The sequence below is a fragment of the Coregonus clupeaformis genome, unplaced genomic scaffold (genome assembly GCF_020615455.1).
Source record: "Coregonus clupeaformis isolate EN_2021a unplaced genomic scaffold, ASM2061545v1 scaf0079, whole genome shotgun sequence".
NCBI classification, from domain to species: Eukaryota; Metazoa; Chordata; class Actinopteri; order Salmoniformes; family Salmonidae; genus Coregonus; species Coregonus clupeaformis.
Window position 1 is genome coordinate 407,273 of NW_025533534.1, and position 16,001 is coordinate 423,273.

General features: G+C 42.1%; 2 protein-coding genes across 7 annotated transcripts in view; one reads left to right on the forward strand and one right to left on the reverse strand.

Annotated features, from left to right (window-relative positions):
- Positions 1–15,923, reverse strand: part of LOC123483320 (H(+)/Cl(-) exchange transporter 3-like) — a 47,384-nt gene extending 31,461 nt beyond the window's left edge. For 3 of the 6 annotated variants that reach the window (XM_045213111.1, XM_045213114.1, XM_045213115.1), the window contains exons 1-2: positions 15,790–15,923; positions 7,547–7,739 (exon numbers count right to left, since the gene is read on the reverse strand). In XM_045213111.1, coding sequence (XP_045069046.1) covers positions 7,547–7,712 — 166 coding nt within the window. In that variant the 5' untranslated portion in view covers positions 7,713–7,739; positions 15,790–15,923. Of the gene's footprint in view, positions 1–2,352; positions 2,656–7,546; positions 7,820–15,789 lie in introns of those variants that run through there. The other 3 variants (XM_045213112.1, XM_045213116.1, XM_045213117.1) reach the window with 3 other exon arrangements.
- Positions 11,998–12,609, forward strand: LOC123483329 (proline-rich extensin-like protein EPR1). Its single transcript, XM_045213133.1, has one exon. The coding sequence runs from the start codon at positions 11,998–12,000 to the stop codon at positions 12,607–12,609; it is 612 nt and encodes a 203-aa protein (XP_045069068.1).
- Positions 15,924–16,001: the final 78 nt, after the last annotated feature.

Genomic DNA, 16,001 nt, shown 5'->3' on the forward strand with positions numbered 1-16,001 from the left:
TTTTTTGTTTGGAACCGGTTCAGAACTTTATTTTGCTGGTCAGAACAGTAGAACGGTACGAAGAAAAAAATTATGGTTCTGTTCAGAACAAAACGATAGGAAAATAATTTACGTTCCAACCCCTAGTTTTACTTTAGTGCCTTGTTGATGTCATTTAGGTTAGTATTGTTGAGTAACTACAATGTTGTTGATCCATCCTCAGTTTTCTCCTATCACAGCCACTAAACACTAACTGTTTTAAAAAGTCACCATTAGCCTCATGGTGAAATCCCTGAGCGGTTTCCTTCTGCTCAGGCAACTGAGTTAGGAAGGACGCCTGTATCTCTGTAGTGACTGGGTGTATAGATACACCATCCAAAGTGCAATTAATAACTTCAACATGCTCCAAAATTCTAAAAACATAATTCCACTTTGACCTTATGGGGTATTATGTGCCATTATGGAGTATTGTGTGCCAGTGAAACAAAATCTAAATGTAATCCATTTTAAATTCAGGCTGTAGCACAACAAAATGTGAAAAAAGTAAAGGGGTGTGAATCCTTTCTGAAGGCACTGTATGTGTCATGAAGCATAGCACTGCCACATTTGGCAATGAGTGTGTTCCTGTGTGAAACAGTCACACTGCAGCAGCTCTATCAGAATCAGTCACTAGAGAGCGCTGCACCAGAAGTGTACAGTACCCGTCAAAAATTTGGAAACACCTAGTCATTCAAGGGTTTTTCTTTATTTTTACTATTTTCTACATTGTAGAATAATAGTGAAGATATCAAAACTATGAAATAACACATGGAATCATGTAGTAACCAAAAAAGTGTTAAACAAATCAAAATATATTTAATATTTGAGATTCTTCAAAATAGCCACCTTTTGCCTTGATGACAGCTTTCCACACTCTAGATATTCTCTCGACCAGCTTCACCTGGAATGCTTTTCCAACAGTCTTGAAGGAGTTCCCACATATGCTGAGCACTTGTTGGCTGCTTTTCCTTCACTCTGCCGTCCGACTCATCCCAAACCATCTCAATTGGGTTGAGGTGGGGGGATTGTGGAGGCCAGGTCATCTGATGCAGCACTCCATCACCCTCCTTCTTGGTAAAATAGCCCTTACACAGCCTGGAGGTGTGTTGGGTCGTTGTCCTGTTAAAAAAACAAATGATAGTCCCACTAAGCCCAAACCAGATGGGATGGCGTATCGCTGCAGAATGCTGTGGTAGCCATGCTGGTTAAGTGTGCCTTGAATTCTAATTAAATCACAGACAGTGTCACCAGCAAAGCACCCCCACACCATAACACCTCCTCCTCCATGCTTTATGGTGGGAACTACACATGCAGAGATCATCCGTTCACCCACACCGCGTCTCAAAAAGACACGGCGGTTGGAACCAAAAATCTCAAATTTGGACTCCAGACCAAAGGACACATTTTCCCCGGTCTAATGTCCATTGCTCGTGTTTCTTGGCCCAAGCAGATATCTTCTTCTTATTGGTGTCCTTTAGTAGTGGTTTCTTTGCAGGAATTCAACCATGAAGGCCTTATTCACACAGTCCCCTCTGAACAGTTGATATTGAGATGTGTCTGTTACTTGAACTCTGTGAAGCATTTATTTGGGCTGCAATTTCTGAGGCTGGTAATTCTAATGAACTTATCCTCTGCAGCAGAGGTAACTCTTGGTCTTCCATTCCTGTGGCGGTCCTCATGAGAGCCAGTTTCATCATAGCGCTTGATGGTTTTTGCGACTGCACTTGAATAAAGTTTTAAAGTTCTTGAAATGTTCTGTATTGACTGACCTTCATGTCTTAAAGTAATGATGGACTGTCGTTTCTCTTTGCTTATTTGAGCGATTCTTGCCATAATATGGACTTGGTATTTTACCAAATAGGGCTATCTTCTGTATACCCCCCCTACCTTGTCACAACACAACTGATTGGCTCAAACACATTAAAAAGGAAAGAAATTCCACAAATTAACTTTTAAGAAGGCACACCTGTTAATTGAAATGCATTCAAGGTGACTACCTCATGAAGCTGGTTGAGAGAATGCCAAGAGTGTGCAAATCTGTCATCAAGGCAAATGGTGGCTATTTGAAGAATCTCAAATATAAAATATATTTTGATTTGTTTAACACTTTTTCTGGTTACTACATGACTCCATATGTGTTATTTCATAGTGCCGACTATTATTCTACAATGTACAAAATAGTCAAAATAAAGAAAAACCCTTGAATGAGTAGGTGTCCAAACTTTTGACTGGTATTGTATATTCACACTATGACTTGTTATTATTAAGAAAGATGACATGTTGACTGCTGTGCTGGCACCATCAAACCAAACAACCAACCAATGAAGCCCCTACCTTTCAGCACTGCTCCTGTTGCTAGGCGATGGCACAGGTGATATCACCCATCTGGAGTTTGGAAGTAAAGTCCAACTGACAGTTCAACAGAGAGTACCAAGTTAATATGGCACCAGGGTTCTAGAAATCAGATGAACCAGCACTCCAGAACCAAAGATGTTCTAACTCCACAGTTCCAATATGTAATTCCTCTGTTCTAAGCCTGGATGAGGTAGTTCCATTCTGTTCCACCACAGAACATTCCCACAGCTGCCTGACACAGTACACCAGCTGGGCCAGACAAGGGTCCACTTCCACCCCCCAACACACAGAGCATATAAATAGCACCAGACACACAGAAAGTCATCTTAACCTACACGCACAATCCTGACAGATACCGGTATTTACACTGCATTTATTGCCACGAGGCACATGCTGATTGGACGGCAAGCTGCCAAACTGGTTCATGGGAATTTGTTATTCACTCCCCTAGGCACTTAATCCAAAAGTATGTGGACACCCCTTCAAATTAGTGGATTTGGCCATTTCAACCGCACCCGTTGCTGACAGGTGTATAAAATCGCACACACAGCTATGCAATTTCCATAGACAAACATTGGCAGTAGAATGGCCCGTACTGAAGAGCTCAGTGACTTTCAATGTTGTACTGTCATAGGATGCCACCTTTCCAATAAGTCGGTTCTTCAAATTTCTGCCCTGCTAGAGCTGCCCTGGTCAACTGTAAGTGCTGTTACTGTGAAGTGGAAACGTCTAGGAGCAACAACAGCTCAGCCACAAAGTGGTAGGCCACACAAGCTCACAGAACGGGACCGCCGAGTGCTGAAGCGCGTAACACTTTTTTGTCCTCGGTTGCAACACTCACTACCGAGTTCCAAACTGCCTCTGGAAGCAACGTCAGCACAAGAACTGTTCATCGGGAGCTTCATGAAATGGGTTTCATGGCCGAGCAGCCGCACACAAGCCTAAGATCACCATGCGCAATGCCAAGTGTTCAGCTGGAGTGGTGTAAAGCTCGCCGCCATTGGACTCTGGAGCAGTGGAAACGCATTCTCTGGAGTGATGAATCATGCTTCACCATCTGGCAGTCTGGTGGATGAATCTGCGTTTGGCTGGTGCCAGGAGAACGCTACCTGCCCGAATGCATAGCGCCAACGGTAAAGTTTGGTGGAAGAGGAATAATGGTCTGAGGCAGTTTTTCATGGTCCAGCTAGGCCCCTTAGTTCCAGTGAAGGGAAATCTTAATGCTACAGCATACAATGACATTCTAGACGATTCTGTGCTTCCTACTTTGTGGCAACAGTTTGGGGAAGGCCCTTTCCTGTTTCAGTCTGACAATGCCCCGTGCACAAAGCGAGGTCCATACAGAAATGGTTTGTCGAGATCGGTGTGGAAGAAGTTGACTGGCATGCACAGAAATCTGACCTCAACCCCATCTAACACCTTTGGGATTAATTGGAAAGCTGACTGTGAGCCAGGCCTAATTGCCAAACATCAGTGCCCGACCACACTAATGCTCGTGGCTGAATGAAAGCAAGTCCCCGCAGCAATGTTCTAGTGGAAAAGCCTTCCCAGAAGAGTGGAGGCTGTTATAGCAGTAAATGGGGGGCCCAACTCCATATTAATGCCCATGATTTTGGAATGAGATGACGAGAAGGTGTCCACATACTTTTGTATATAACATGTGTATGAACACTGACTTGAGTAGCCTGTTACTTAGTAACAAGTGGATACACCTACAGGCAGTAGTCTACACCTAGGATCACTGAGAAAGTTTGCAGACTTGGAGACTGGAGACCACTCACTGGGCAGAGATTACTGAGGGACCTTGTAACCCAATCCCAGCCAACTCACACTCATTCCCTAGGGGGAAGGGAAACAGGAATTAATTAAATATGGTACTTAAACATACATGATTAAGTAGTTTTCTATAATTATCTGTTGTAACTAAGTACTGATGTTCTTACCTTTGACCTGTTTAACTGCCAGTATCAAATGTCTGCCAGTGTTGAACGTTATGGTTAAAGTTAGACTGCAGACTTTGTCAAGGGATCACTGATAACATATCTGTGACACTATGTGATTCTGTAGCAGCTGATGTTGTGACATCCTACAAGCCTCTCGGCTGGTGTTTACAGAACATTAGGTGCTGTGTGATTAATAATAAGGGTATTCTCAGAGAAGGCCCGTTAGAATTTTGTTCTGCTTCGGCTCTGGAGGTGTCGCCCTGTTGCAACTTGTAATAAACCAGATTGACTTCTGATCAATGTTATCAACAACTGCTCTACTTTTGGTTCACCGGAAAATTCCCTTTACACACAGACACACAATGGTCTGTGTCACGCCCTGGCTCTGGGGACTATTAAATGTTGAGCCAGGGTGTGGATTTTCCTTGTTTAGTTTTCTATGTTTTTCGTTCTAGTTCGTGTATTTCTATGTTGGCCAGGGTGGTTCCCAATCAGAGACAGCTGTAGCTCGTTGTCTCTGATTGGGGACCATACTTATGCAGCCTGTTGGCACATGTTTATTGTGGGATCTTGTTCCGGAAGGTTTGTGTTCAACCCAGGACTTCACGTATCGTTTGGTTCGTGTTGTGTACACTAAATAAAAGTATGTACGCATCTCACGCTGCGCCTTGGTCCGCATCTGTCGACGATCGTGACAGTCTGCCTTGGCCTGCTTTCTCTGTGTCCTACTAAACAAAACCTGGTCACCCTCACTGGATACAGCCAGTCTCCACTGGGTCATTCATTATCAATGTGACGGGTCTGCTCTGGTCTCCTTGTCACAGGACACCAGTAACACTAAAGAAAAACATATTCACATGGCCTACCCAAATTGTGATAGGTTACAGCAGGGTGCACTAGATATAACATTTTCTAGTTAGATATCGCTGGGTGTGAGGACTCCCTGCCCTGAGGCTGAGGCAATGCTGCATTAAGACATGATGAGCCAGTTAAACTAGGTCTACATGATAAAGTATTCAGACTCACTAACCTGGTTTCCCAAGCGTTTCAACATTCAACTGCTACATCCTTTCATTGCCTTGCTTGGAAATACGACAAGCCGGCTAAAGAAGTAGAAACAGACTGGCTCTCAGGCATGCAGCGAAACAGGGGTTAGGCTGCATACTGGTATTCACACATAGTACAGTATTGGCAGTAGTGTTAGTGCCTGTCCACTCTCTGGTTACACATCTTCATTGACTTCTGGAATCTGTGGATGAGCTTAATAGGAGAAAGAAGAGCCCTGTACTCAGCAGTTCATAGTACTGCATTCACAGAGGCGCACGCACTCACACGAGGAGCTCTGCCCTTGTACACAACACTGCGGAGAGACGGTAGATAAGGAGAGTATTGTGCAGCAGAGTAAAAATGTCAAGCACTCCCTGTGTGCCCCTAAACACAACTTCAATTAGATTAGAACAACTAGTTTAGACTAGTATTACGTCCAATCAGACTCAATCAACATAAACAGGCTCTCCTGATGTTGGCTTCCCTTGGCCTCTCCTTGCATCCATGGTTTAATACATTTAATTTAATACCGGTAATCCATTTATAATCCTTCCTTCAGACTCACATATTCCAATCTCGCACACAAACATGCACACAGAAGTTCAAACACACTTAAAATTGTCACACAAAAACCCTGAAATAAATTCATGAGGTTGCCTGGCTTTCGATTCGATTGCATTTCAAAGACCTTAAGATAACACAAGCTTCCCTAATTACTATTCACAGTCACTGCAGGCAACTGTGACTTGTCATATTAAGGGAGTTGAGGGAGTCGTTTCTCTGTGACTTGTCATATTAAACGTCATATATCAGATACGAGGGAGTTGTTTCTCTGTGACTTGTCATATATCAGATACGAGGGAGTCGTTTCTCTGTGACTTGTCATATTAAACGTCATATATCAGATACGAGGGAGTCGTTTCTCTGTGACTTGTCATATTAAACGTCATATATCAGATACGAGGGAGTCGTTTCTCTGTGACTTGTCATATTAAAACGTCATATATCAGATACGAGGGAGTTGTTTAATAAGTCACAGAAAACAACTACCTCCTATCTGATATGTTTAATATGACAAGTCACAGAGAAACATCATATATCAGATACATGAGGGAGTTGTTCCTCTGGGACTTGTCATATCAAACATCATATCAGATATGAGGGAGTTGTTTCTCTTTTGATCAGCTACTAGAACCCCAACCTAGAGCAGCAGCAGGAAGCCAGTGTAACTACGGTAACAAGACATGACTCAGCAACACAGGCATCAGGCCAGCAGGCAGCAACAGGAAACAAGAAGGATGTGGCAGTGGGTTGAAGGTACAGGTGATTAGTACAGGACTGACAGAGGAGCATCGGTGGTACAGGAACAATGTGAAGGATGCTGTTACTGTAAGATGCTCTGGATAAGAGTGTCTGATAAATAACTACAAATGTCAAATGGATGCCATCAAGTCTACATCATAGTGATGAGTGAAATAACATGAACCACATTTACAAAGCACATATGTCCAGACACAAAGCTGCATGGGTACAAGCCACACCAAAAAAAAAACGGTGAATAATCAAAGCCACACCCACAAACCAGGAAGTGTACAGTTCAAGTGTCCAATCACAAAGCAGCATGGTACAAGCCACACCTAGAAAAGCAGCGAATTAGGTCAAAAGTACACAACCATAAAAGCTGCAAAATGTAACGCCACATGTCACAACCACAAAGTAAACAGGAAGTGAAGCACAATGAATAGAGCAGTGAATGAGGTACCGCATGAATGGCGATAGCAGGGAAAGTATGAAAATAAAACAGGATTACAGGAATGGACATAGTCTGGTCCCAGATCGGTTTCTTTGTGCTGTATTAGCCAAGTCCTATGGCCGTTGTCATGCAAAAACATGTTTGTTGATCTGGGACCAGGCTAATATGGACTAGGCTGTAAGCATGAAACAAAAACAAGATGGCGGGTGGGCGGGTAAGTTTGCAACCACCAATCGCAGGTATGGAGATGACCGGTATGAATTGGAGCAGAACTGAAGTCAAGAGGCAGCAGACATCTGATGGAGGATGTTTTGGGATGGGGTGGCATGGCTGGATGGATGGATATCTCCGTTGGGAACAGTAACCCAGCGCCATGGGGGGGCTATGGGGGTCTGATGGCGTAGTCGGCAGTGATTAGCAGTGGGCCTACCTGGTGAGGTGGCGTCTCCATCCAGAAGGTTGTCGTCCTCAGAGGTGTGGAAGTCCATGACAACCCCTGCGCCATCTAGCAGCTCCTCGTCGCTGCTGGCGCTGGTGATGCTGTTGTAGCCGTTCCTGTAGTAGCCGTTCCTGTTGAAGAGCTGCTCCGACTCCATTTAGCTACGCGCTACACACGCAGTGCCCTGGTGGAGGGAACACACACTCAGATCGCAGGGCAGGGCACTGTGGTGATGCTGTTGTAGCTGTTCCTGTGTAGTGGTTCCTGTCGTAACACACACACACACACACACACACACACACATACACCTTCAGGCAGACCACAGGCTGGCTGGTTAGGAAGTTGGAACCAGAGGGACCGAGTCTAGTAAAGGTTTCTGTTTCAGATTAGGTCTGACTCCAAACCTGGTACCAACCTCAGTGCAGGGTTGTTTATAGTTGGTGACGGAAGGAGGGATAGGAAGGAGGGATAGGAAGGAGGAAGGAGGGATAGGAAGGAGGGATAGGAAGTAGGAAGGAGGGATAGGAAGGAGGAAGGGGTAGAGGTCATTAGGAGACATGTGTGAGCTGTCAGACCCAGACAGGAAGAACAGCAGTAAACTGATCTGCTGTATCTCTCTACTTTCAGTATGGAGGACTGTGATGATGGAGGGCCCTGGTGGTGAACATCCTAAAGGCCATTCTGTGTCTGAGTGTGTGCTAGAGAGGAGTGATGAGTCTGTATGCCCTGCACATTGTACACGACACCTCTCTGTCTGAATCTCAAATTGAACTCTGTCGTTTTGTGTTTGTTCCTTTGTTTATATGGTCCCCACTCAGATGGAGTTATTGATTCCTATTAGAAATATTTTTGTTTACCTCTCCAGTCCATCAGTTATGTGGGGCATTTATGCTGCATCCATTTTGAGGAAATACATGAACACAAACAAACCATTTCTGTGTGGGAAGAACCAGCCAGGAGTGTGTAGGCCTATTGGATTGGGGATTAGGATGAACAGAGTGACACACACATGAACAGGAGTGGACACATCCTGCCCACTGTACTGTGATGATGTGAAGCTGGCTTGGAACACAATGCTCCTAGAGCACAGTAACTTCACTTTTTTGCCCCCTAGTGTTGGCAGGGGCAAACAACACCTTCTAGACCAGAAATCAAATAAAATGGTATTATTCTTCACATGCTTCGTATGCAACAGGTGTAGACTAACAGTAAAATGCTTACTTACAGGCCCTTCCCAACAATGTAGAGAGAAAGAAAATAGAGAAGTAATAGAAAAGTAAAACACGTAATAATAAAAGTAATAATAGATACACAATGAGTAACTATAACTTTGCTATATGCACGGGGTACCAGTACAGAGTCGAGGTGCAGGGTTACGAGGTAATTGAGGTAGATATGTACATATAACTAGGAATAAAGTGACAGCTAATAAACAGTAGCAGCAGCGTGCAAAGGAAATAATCTCCCAAATATCACTATTTCTAAAACAAGCCATAGAATGTTGGTTGCAATTTCAATTTCATCCTCCAGAAATGACAGAACAAATATTGCAACAAATAGTAGTTAAACTCAAATATACTAATTAATTTAAAAAAACGTTCTTTTTGTAGAATTTTTTTTAAAAAGGTATAATCTTTGATTATATTATCGGTAGGAATGGTGGAGTTACTGTATGTCGCACATGCAGCTAACAAAAACATATGGAAATATCTGCTCTACCCAAAATTACAACCAAATAATTGCAGCATTACCGCAAAAATGGAAGAGGAAAGTGGAAGGAGGAAAAAGTAAGGAACTTGTCTGTCGGCCTTACATTAAAGAACATAATTGGTTAAAGAAAATTGTGATAAATAAAAAAAGTTTACCAGTTTCATTTAAGGACCAAAAGATTGACAGCCGTCCCATATAGATTGCAAAATAGTTGGGAAGAGATTTTTGACGTACCGATTCCATGGCATAGTGTTTATGAACTGATACGCAAAACGACGCCGGATTCAAAATTTTGAATTTATCAATTTAAATTATTATATAAAATTCTTGCTACCAATAGAATGTTATTTGTATGGGGGATAAAATCTTCCCAGCTCTGCAGATTTGGCTGTGAAGAGACAGAATCATTAGATCATTAGTTTTGGTACTGTCCATTTGTAGCTTGTTTCTGGACACAGGTCCAGGAATGGCTGAAGGATTGCAATATTTGCATGGAGCAGACCCTGCATATAGCACTACTGGGTGATCTGAAAAGTCATAGTCAATCGATCAATAATATAATAATACTTTTAGCAAAGATGTTTATTTTCAATTCACAAACCGTAGAAACAATGAGAATAGAAAGGTTCAGAACTTTTGTAAAACATCACAGTACAGTTGAAAAATATATGGCAAATAGAAATCCAATATGGATGGTGTTAAGAGATAGATGGGTGGTGTTGAATGGAGCTGAAGGATGGGACTAATAACAACAACTAATAACAACAGGATAACTAGTGTAAGACATGCTGTGTCCATAATAAGTATATAGGTTATATATTGTGAGCTTTTGTGAAAGAGCACAGTTAGAAAGATATGGCATATAGAAGCATACCAGATGGACATCATGAAAATGATCGGAGGAAGTTCAGGAGTAAAAACAAACAAAATATAATTAGTGACTGTGTCCATAAAATGTATATAGTATGTATAAGCATGAAGTAGAGGCCTAAGCATTGTTGTTCACTAGTTTACTCCAATTAGGGAAGGGATGGTGGGGTTGGAAAGTAATAAAGGGAAATATATATATTTTTAAAGGATATATATATATATATATATATATATATATATATATATATATATATATATATATATATATATATATATATATATATATATGTGTATGTATATGTATATATATATATATATATATATATATATATGTGTATGTATGTGTATATATATATATATATATGCGAGAAAAAACAAAGAAAAAAAACATATGGGGGATTGGAAGTGATGCAGACAATTACATTGATGGAAGTTATAATCTATCTGCAATATTAAAGCTGATCTACCCCCTAAAAATAAAAAAATAGCAGCAGCGTATGTGATGAGAACCTGAGAGGAAGGGCTGATACACCAACATCTTAGCTAGATCATCAAAGATAGGATAGCTACTAGCTGACTGAATACGCAGGTTAATGATTCTTCTAACAATGGTTTCTGGTCTTATGCAGCAAGATGTGATCTTTTTCCACTACCTACTAGCTAGCCTATATGACTGTGAATAAGCAGGTTAATGATTCTAACAATGGTTTCTGGTCTTAAGTAGCAAGACGTGATCTTTTTCCATGTGGTAAAACAAGCTAGGCCTATGAGTTGAAATGGAAGCAGGATGAGCTAACAATGTTTAAATCACATAGACTAACTTCATATATAACTGTGAAGTGTATCATCATCCCAACCAGACCCAGGGCAATGAACTAAATTCATCCTAAAGTGAACCGTATGAAATCAAAAGGCAGGCAGCAATTGATTTCATCTATAGACGAGTCAAAATTCAAAAAGGCACTCGCACACCTGAGCTATCTTTTTTGCTGGTGCATGGTAACAGTTGAATAAGATGAGAGAGAAAAGGAACTCTATAGACCAGTCACCAACTAACAGCCAGAGAGCGTGAGGGATATTGGATTCACTGTTCTGATAACTTATTTTAGGCTGGCAGTGGTGTCACTGACTCTTTTGGGGAGATTAGATAGTCTAGTATCTTCTCTCTTTAAACAGAAATAAAAATAAAATAGTATGTCACATGCTTCGTAAACAACAGGTGTAGACTAACAGTGAAATGCTTACTTACGGGCCCTTCCCAACAATGCAGAGAGAGAAATAATAGAAATGTTTTTTTTAAAGTAATAAATACACAATGAGTAACGATAACTTGGCTATATACAGATGCAAGTCACAAGCTCATTATGACAGGAAGAAATAGAGTCAGAAGTCCTCCTTCTAGGCCTAATCCAGATCATTTACACTCATCAACATTTAACAGAAAAAGCAAAAGGACATGTCACTACAGCTTATGTTTCATTCAAGTATAAATCATTGCAGACACAGCTCTGTGAACACTACTATGTGAGACAGACACACATCTTGTTACATCAACATTTTCTCATAGGTGTCTATGGAGAAAACGCACCAGAGCCTACATTTCACTAGCCTGGTCCCAAAACGTTATATACAGTAACCTACTCTTTTCTATTGTTGTCATGCTAATACACCAACAGACTGGACCACTAGGCTAACAACACTCCTCTCACCTTGAATTAAGAAATCAATTTGAGCTGTATCAAATCAAAGCAGGAAATAAAATTATGTTTGTTTTTAGAAGGAATGCCAACAAGTCCAAGAGGGCTCTACTTCTTGGTTAAAAAGTGTGAGTCTTTTTCATCTTGGCACCTGTTCCTGCAGTCATGAGCTTGCTAGGCCCAGTGCTCACCAAGCCACCGGGTCCTGCGGTCATGAACTTGCTAGGCCCAGTGCCCACCAAGCCACCGGGTCCTGCGGTCATGAACTTGCTAGGCCCAGTGCCCACCAAGCCACCGGGTCCTGCGGTCATGAACTTGCTAGGCCCAGTGCTCACCAAGCCACCGGGTCCTGCGGTCATGAACTTGCTAGGCCCAGTGCCCACCAAGCCACCGGGTCCTGCGGTCATGAACTTGCTAGGCCCAGTGCTCACCAAGCCACCGGGTCCTGCGGTCATGAACTTGCTAGGCCCAGTGCCCACCAAGCCACCGGGTCCTGCGGTCATGAACTTGCTAGGCCCAGTGCTCACCAAGCCACCGGGTCCTGCGGTCATGAACTTGCTAGGCCCAGTGCCCACCAAGCCACCGGGTCCTGCGGTCATGAACTTGCTAGGCCCAGTGCCCACCAAGCCACCGGGTCCTGCGGTCATGAACTTGCTAGGCCCAGTGCCCACCAAGCCACCGGGTCCTGCGGTCATGAACTTGCTAGGCCCAGTGCCCACCAAGCCACCGGGTCCTGCGGTCATGAACTTGCTAGGCCCAGTGCCCACCAAGCTGTGAACACACTCAGCTGGAGTCTCAATAAGACAAAAACCTACAATGACTAGGTCATTCCATGTCAAAATTTAACTAAAATGGCAATTGGAATTTTGTATTCCCTGAATTGTGGTACAAAGAAATGGTAGGCTATTTGAAGGACATATATTTTTGACATATAATTTAAATGTTGTTACATTTCCACATGGAACTGTCTGTTCCCACCCAGTCTGGAGAGGTGTATGTTTGTTCCTCTCACCTTTTCACAAGGTTGAGGTAAAGTCGTGAACATTTTGGTCAATTTAAACAACCTTCAGGCTTCATTATAGACAGAGGGAAAGTTTATATTTTAGAACAGCCCAATAAGAGTCAATAGTGAAATGAACACTCCCAGGGGAGTCTCAGAACCAGCCTGACGTGGCAAACCAAAAGGGTATGAAATTATCTATCATAAATAGGCTAAGTATCTTTATACACTTCAATCCAACAGATGTCAGGTACATGAAGTTGCTTACCACACACTAAGGCTAAGCTTTTGATCTCATATCAGAACAAATACAGCATTAGGTTAAACTTGACAGGACGATGACTTTATAAAACAGCTACTAGAATGCAGTGTTGGGGTCAATTCCATTTTAATTCCAGTCAATTCAGAAAGTAAACCAAATTCCAATAAAATAAGATTTATTGAAAAGTATTGAAGAGATTTGGAATTTCAGTGTTCATCCTGAATTGACTGTAATTTAAATGGAATTGCCCCCAACCCTGCTACAATGGATACATGATCCCTATCAATTTTCACTCTGACATTTGAGAGAATGTGTATGAGGAGTGAGAGGTTTGTAGAACAGATGTGTTTGAATGGCAAAACAGCATTATTATCATCATCTATCTGAGGTACAAAACGAGCCAGGTTAGTTCCACAACTTATAGAGTAGGAGAGAAAGCAGGCCTCTTCTGTCAGTAGTCAAGGAGCGACGTGTTGCCAGGGGAGACTGTTGCTGGGATATGACTCAGCGTTTTGCCCATCTCTCAGTGATATGATCACACCTCCTGTAAGGCATAGGCCCCACTGCCAACACTACAGGTTGACTTGACACACCTCCAAACAAAATAAAAGCAATTTTTCTATACTACTATTTTTCAATGCTGATTTATACCTCCCCTACTAATAGCACCTATTACGTTGATCATCCCCAAACCTACCTACTGTAATAATCGAGGGTATAGCCTTATAATGCAATACTGTTCAATTGCAAGTTGTGAGAAACCTAAAACAAAAACGTTTTCCAAGCTCTCTAAGCTTGCATTATGCTGCGTATTTTAGGAATCAGACCATAATGGTGAAGCACCCTCCTCAAACAGTGTTGTCTATCCCCATTCCCCAAGCAGAACGTTTCAAAAGGAAGGCCTGGTACATCTGAAGAAAAAGAGGAAGTGCTTACTTTGAGAGCTGATCCAGCAAAAAAGATGTAGAAATATACCAGACCATCTATAAGCAACAGGGCAGGAACTTGTGTTGTGACACTGTAGAAGTGAGAGTACAAAACTGATGATTCTTCAATAACATGTCAGCACTGTCATAGATGGAACACCGAAAATGGACATGAATATAGTATCTTAAATACTATGAATGCCGCCCTGCACCTAAATAATATAAAGAGTACCAGCAGGCACCTATTTCTGTCCACTTCAAGCACTGTGGACGCCAACCGATGCTCTGGACAAGAGCTCCAGAGGGACTCAGGCTAACTTAATCATACAGCACTGGTGAAAAGACAAGTGTGGTTCCTGAGTTAATTAAGCAATGAACATCCCATCATGCTAAGGGTCATGTATAAAAATGCTGGGCAGGCCATTATTTTGGCTACCATGGCTATGCTCCCGTAGGATGACAATGCCCCCATCCACAGGGCACTAGTGGTCACGGAATGGTTTGATGAGCATTAAAACGATGTAAACCATATGCCATGGCCGTCTCAGTCACCAATTGAACACTTACGGGAGATTCTGGAGCGGCGCCTGAGACAGCGTTTTCCACCACCATCAACAAAACACCAAGTGATGGAATTTCTTGTGGAAGAATGGTGTCGCATCCCTCCAATAGTTCCAGACACTTGTAGAATCTATGCCAAAGTGCATTGAAGCTGTTCTGGCTCATGGTGGCCCTATGCCCCATTAAGACGCTTTATGTTGGTGTTTCCTTTATTTTGGCAGTTACCTGTAGCTGCATGGGGCAAATGAATATGAGCAGAAACTAGAGAAAGACATCGACTTTCCTAAAAACGCAAATGTTCACCCAAAGTAATTGTGGGTGAGGCCTGAGGTTATTTCCTGTTGCTCACATGCAGAGGCCAACGTATGCCCCATACTCACCCTAGCATCATACTTCGCAGTATGTAAAACACAGCTCCATTAATTTAGTTATGGTATGGTAATAATCACGTGATACATAGGACTATATATGGGTGTATGTATGGAAGGAAAAATAAATACCACTATGCAATACCGCCATATAGATTTATGCCATAAGATCTTCATGCAATACAAACTATGTATCTCCGTTTTACTGTGTAAGCTACCTTGCCACTAAATAAGCATGAAAATGCAAAGTTCCACTGCAACTACAGTATCTGTCATCACGCGCCTTTCTGATGTATCATGCCATGGGGGTGCTATGATTTTTTTTTGTAGCTAGTTCAGTAGGGTTTCTGGATGATACAACGAATGTTTGTTATAGTTTACAATGACATCATCCTAAATTTAACATAAAAGATGCAGCCAGCTAGTTAGAACCACAAATAAGTACGATTTATCTGTGAATGACTGTCTTGTAGTATGATATAAAAACCTACTCGAATTTTGCTAGCTAACTACCAAGGTAGTCAACAAGATACGACTGGCAGGGGCTCGAGCGCTCCTTTATAACATCAGTTGGTTAAGGGGGGCCTGATTCGATTTTGATGTAACTCCACCATTTGGCATGGTGAAATTGACAACGCGATTTCTTATTATATGCATAACTGACTTGTCAAATGTATCTATAAATGCATCATATGCTGAATATGTGGTGAAAATGATTTACTGCATAATACATGGAGAGATGAGCAACCTGTATTCAGTTAAAATTGCCTACGGGTAGTTACGATGGAGTGTAAAATATAACCTCATCACACCGCGGTGTGCACCAGCAACATACCTTACCTTTTCAATCCCTATTCCACCCGGGACAGATCGAATCATCCTTTTCTTGAGTAGAAACTGAAGACTTTTTACTAAAATATATTTCACATTCTCCCCATGTTTTTTTCTGTCCCGTTCCTGTGGGTCGTCACTAGTTATCACATACAATAAAGTAATAAACCCCGCCTATTTCTACAATTTCGCTTTTTAGGACATTTGATTTTTTAAACCTA

Coding starts and splice junctions, on each gene's coding strand:
- LOC123483329 (XM_045213133.1), top strand. CDS start 11,998: ATGAGCTTGCTAGGCCCAGTGCTCACCAAGCCACCGGGTCCTGCGGTC.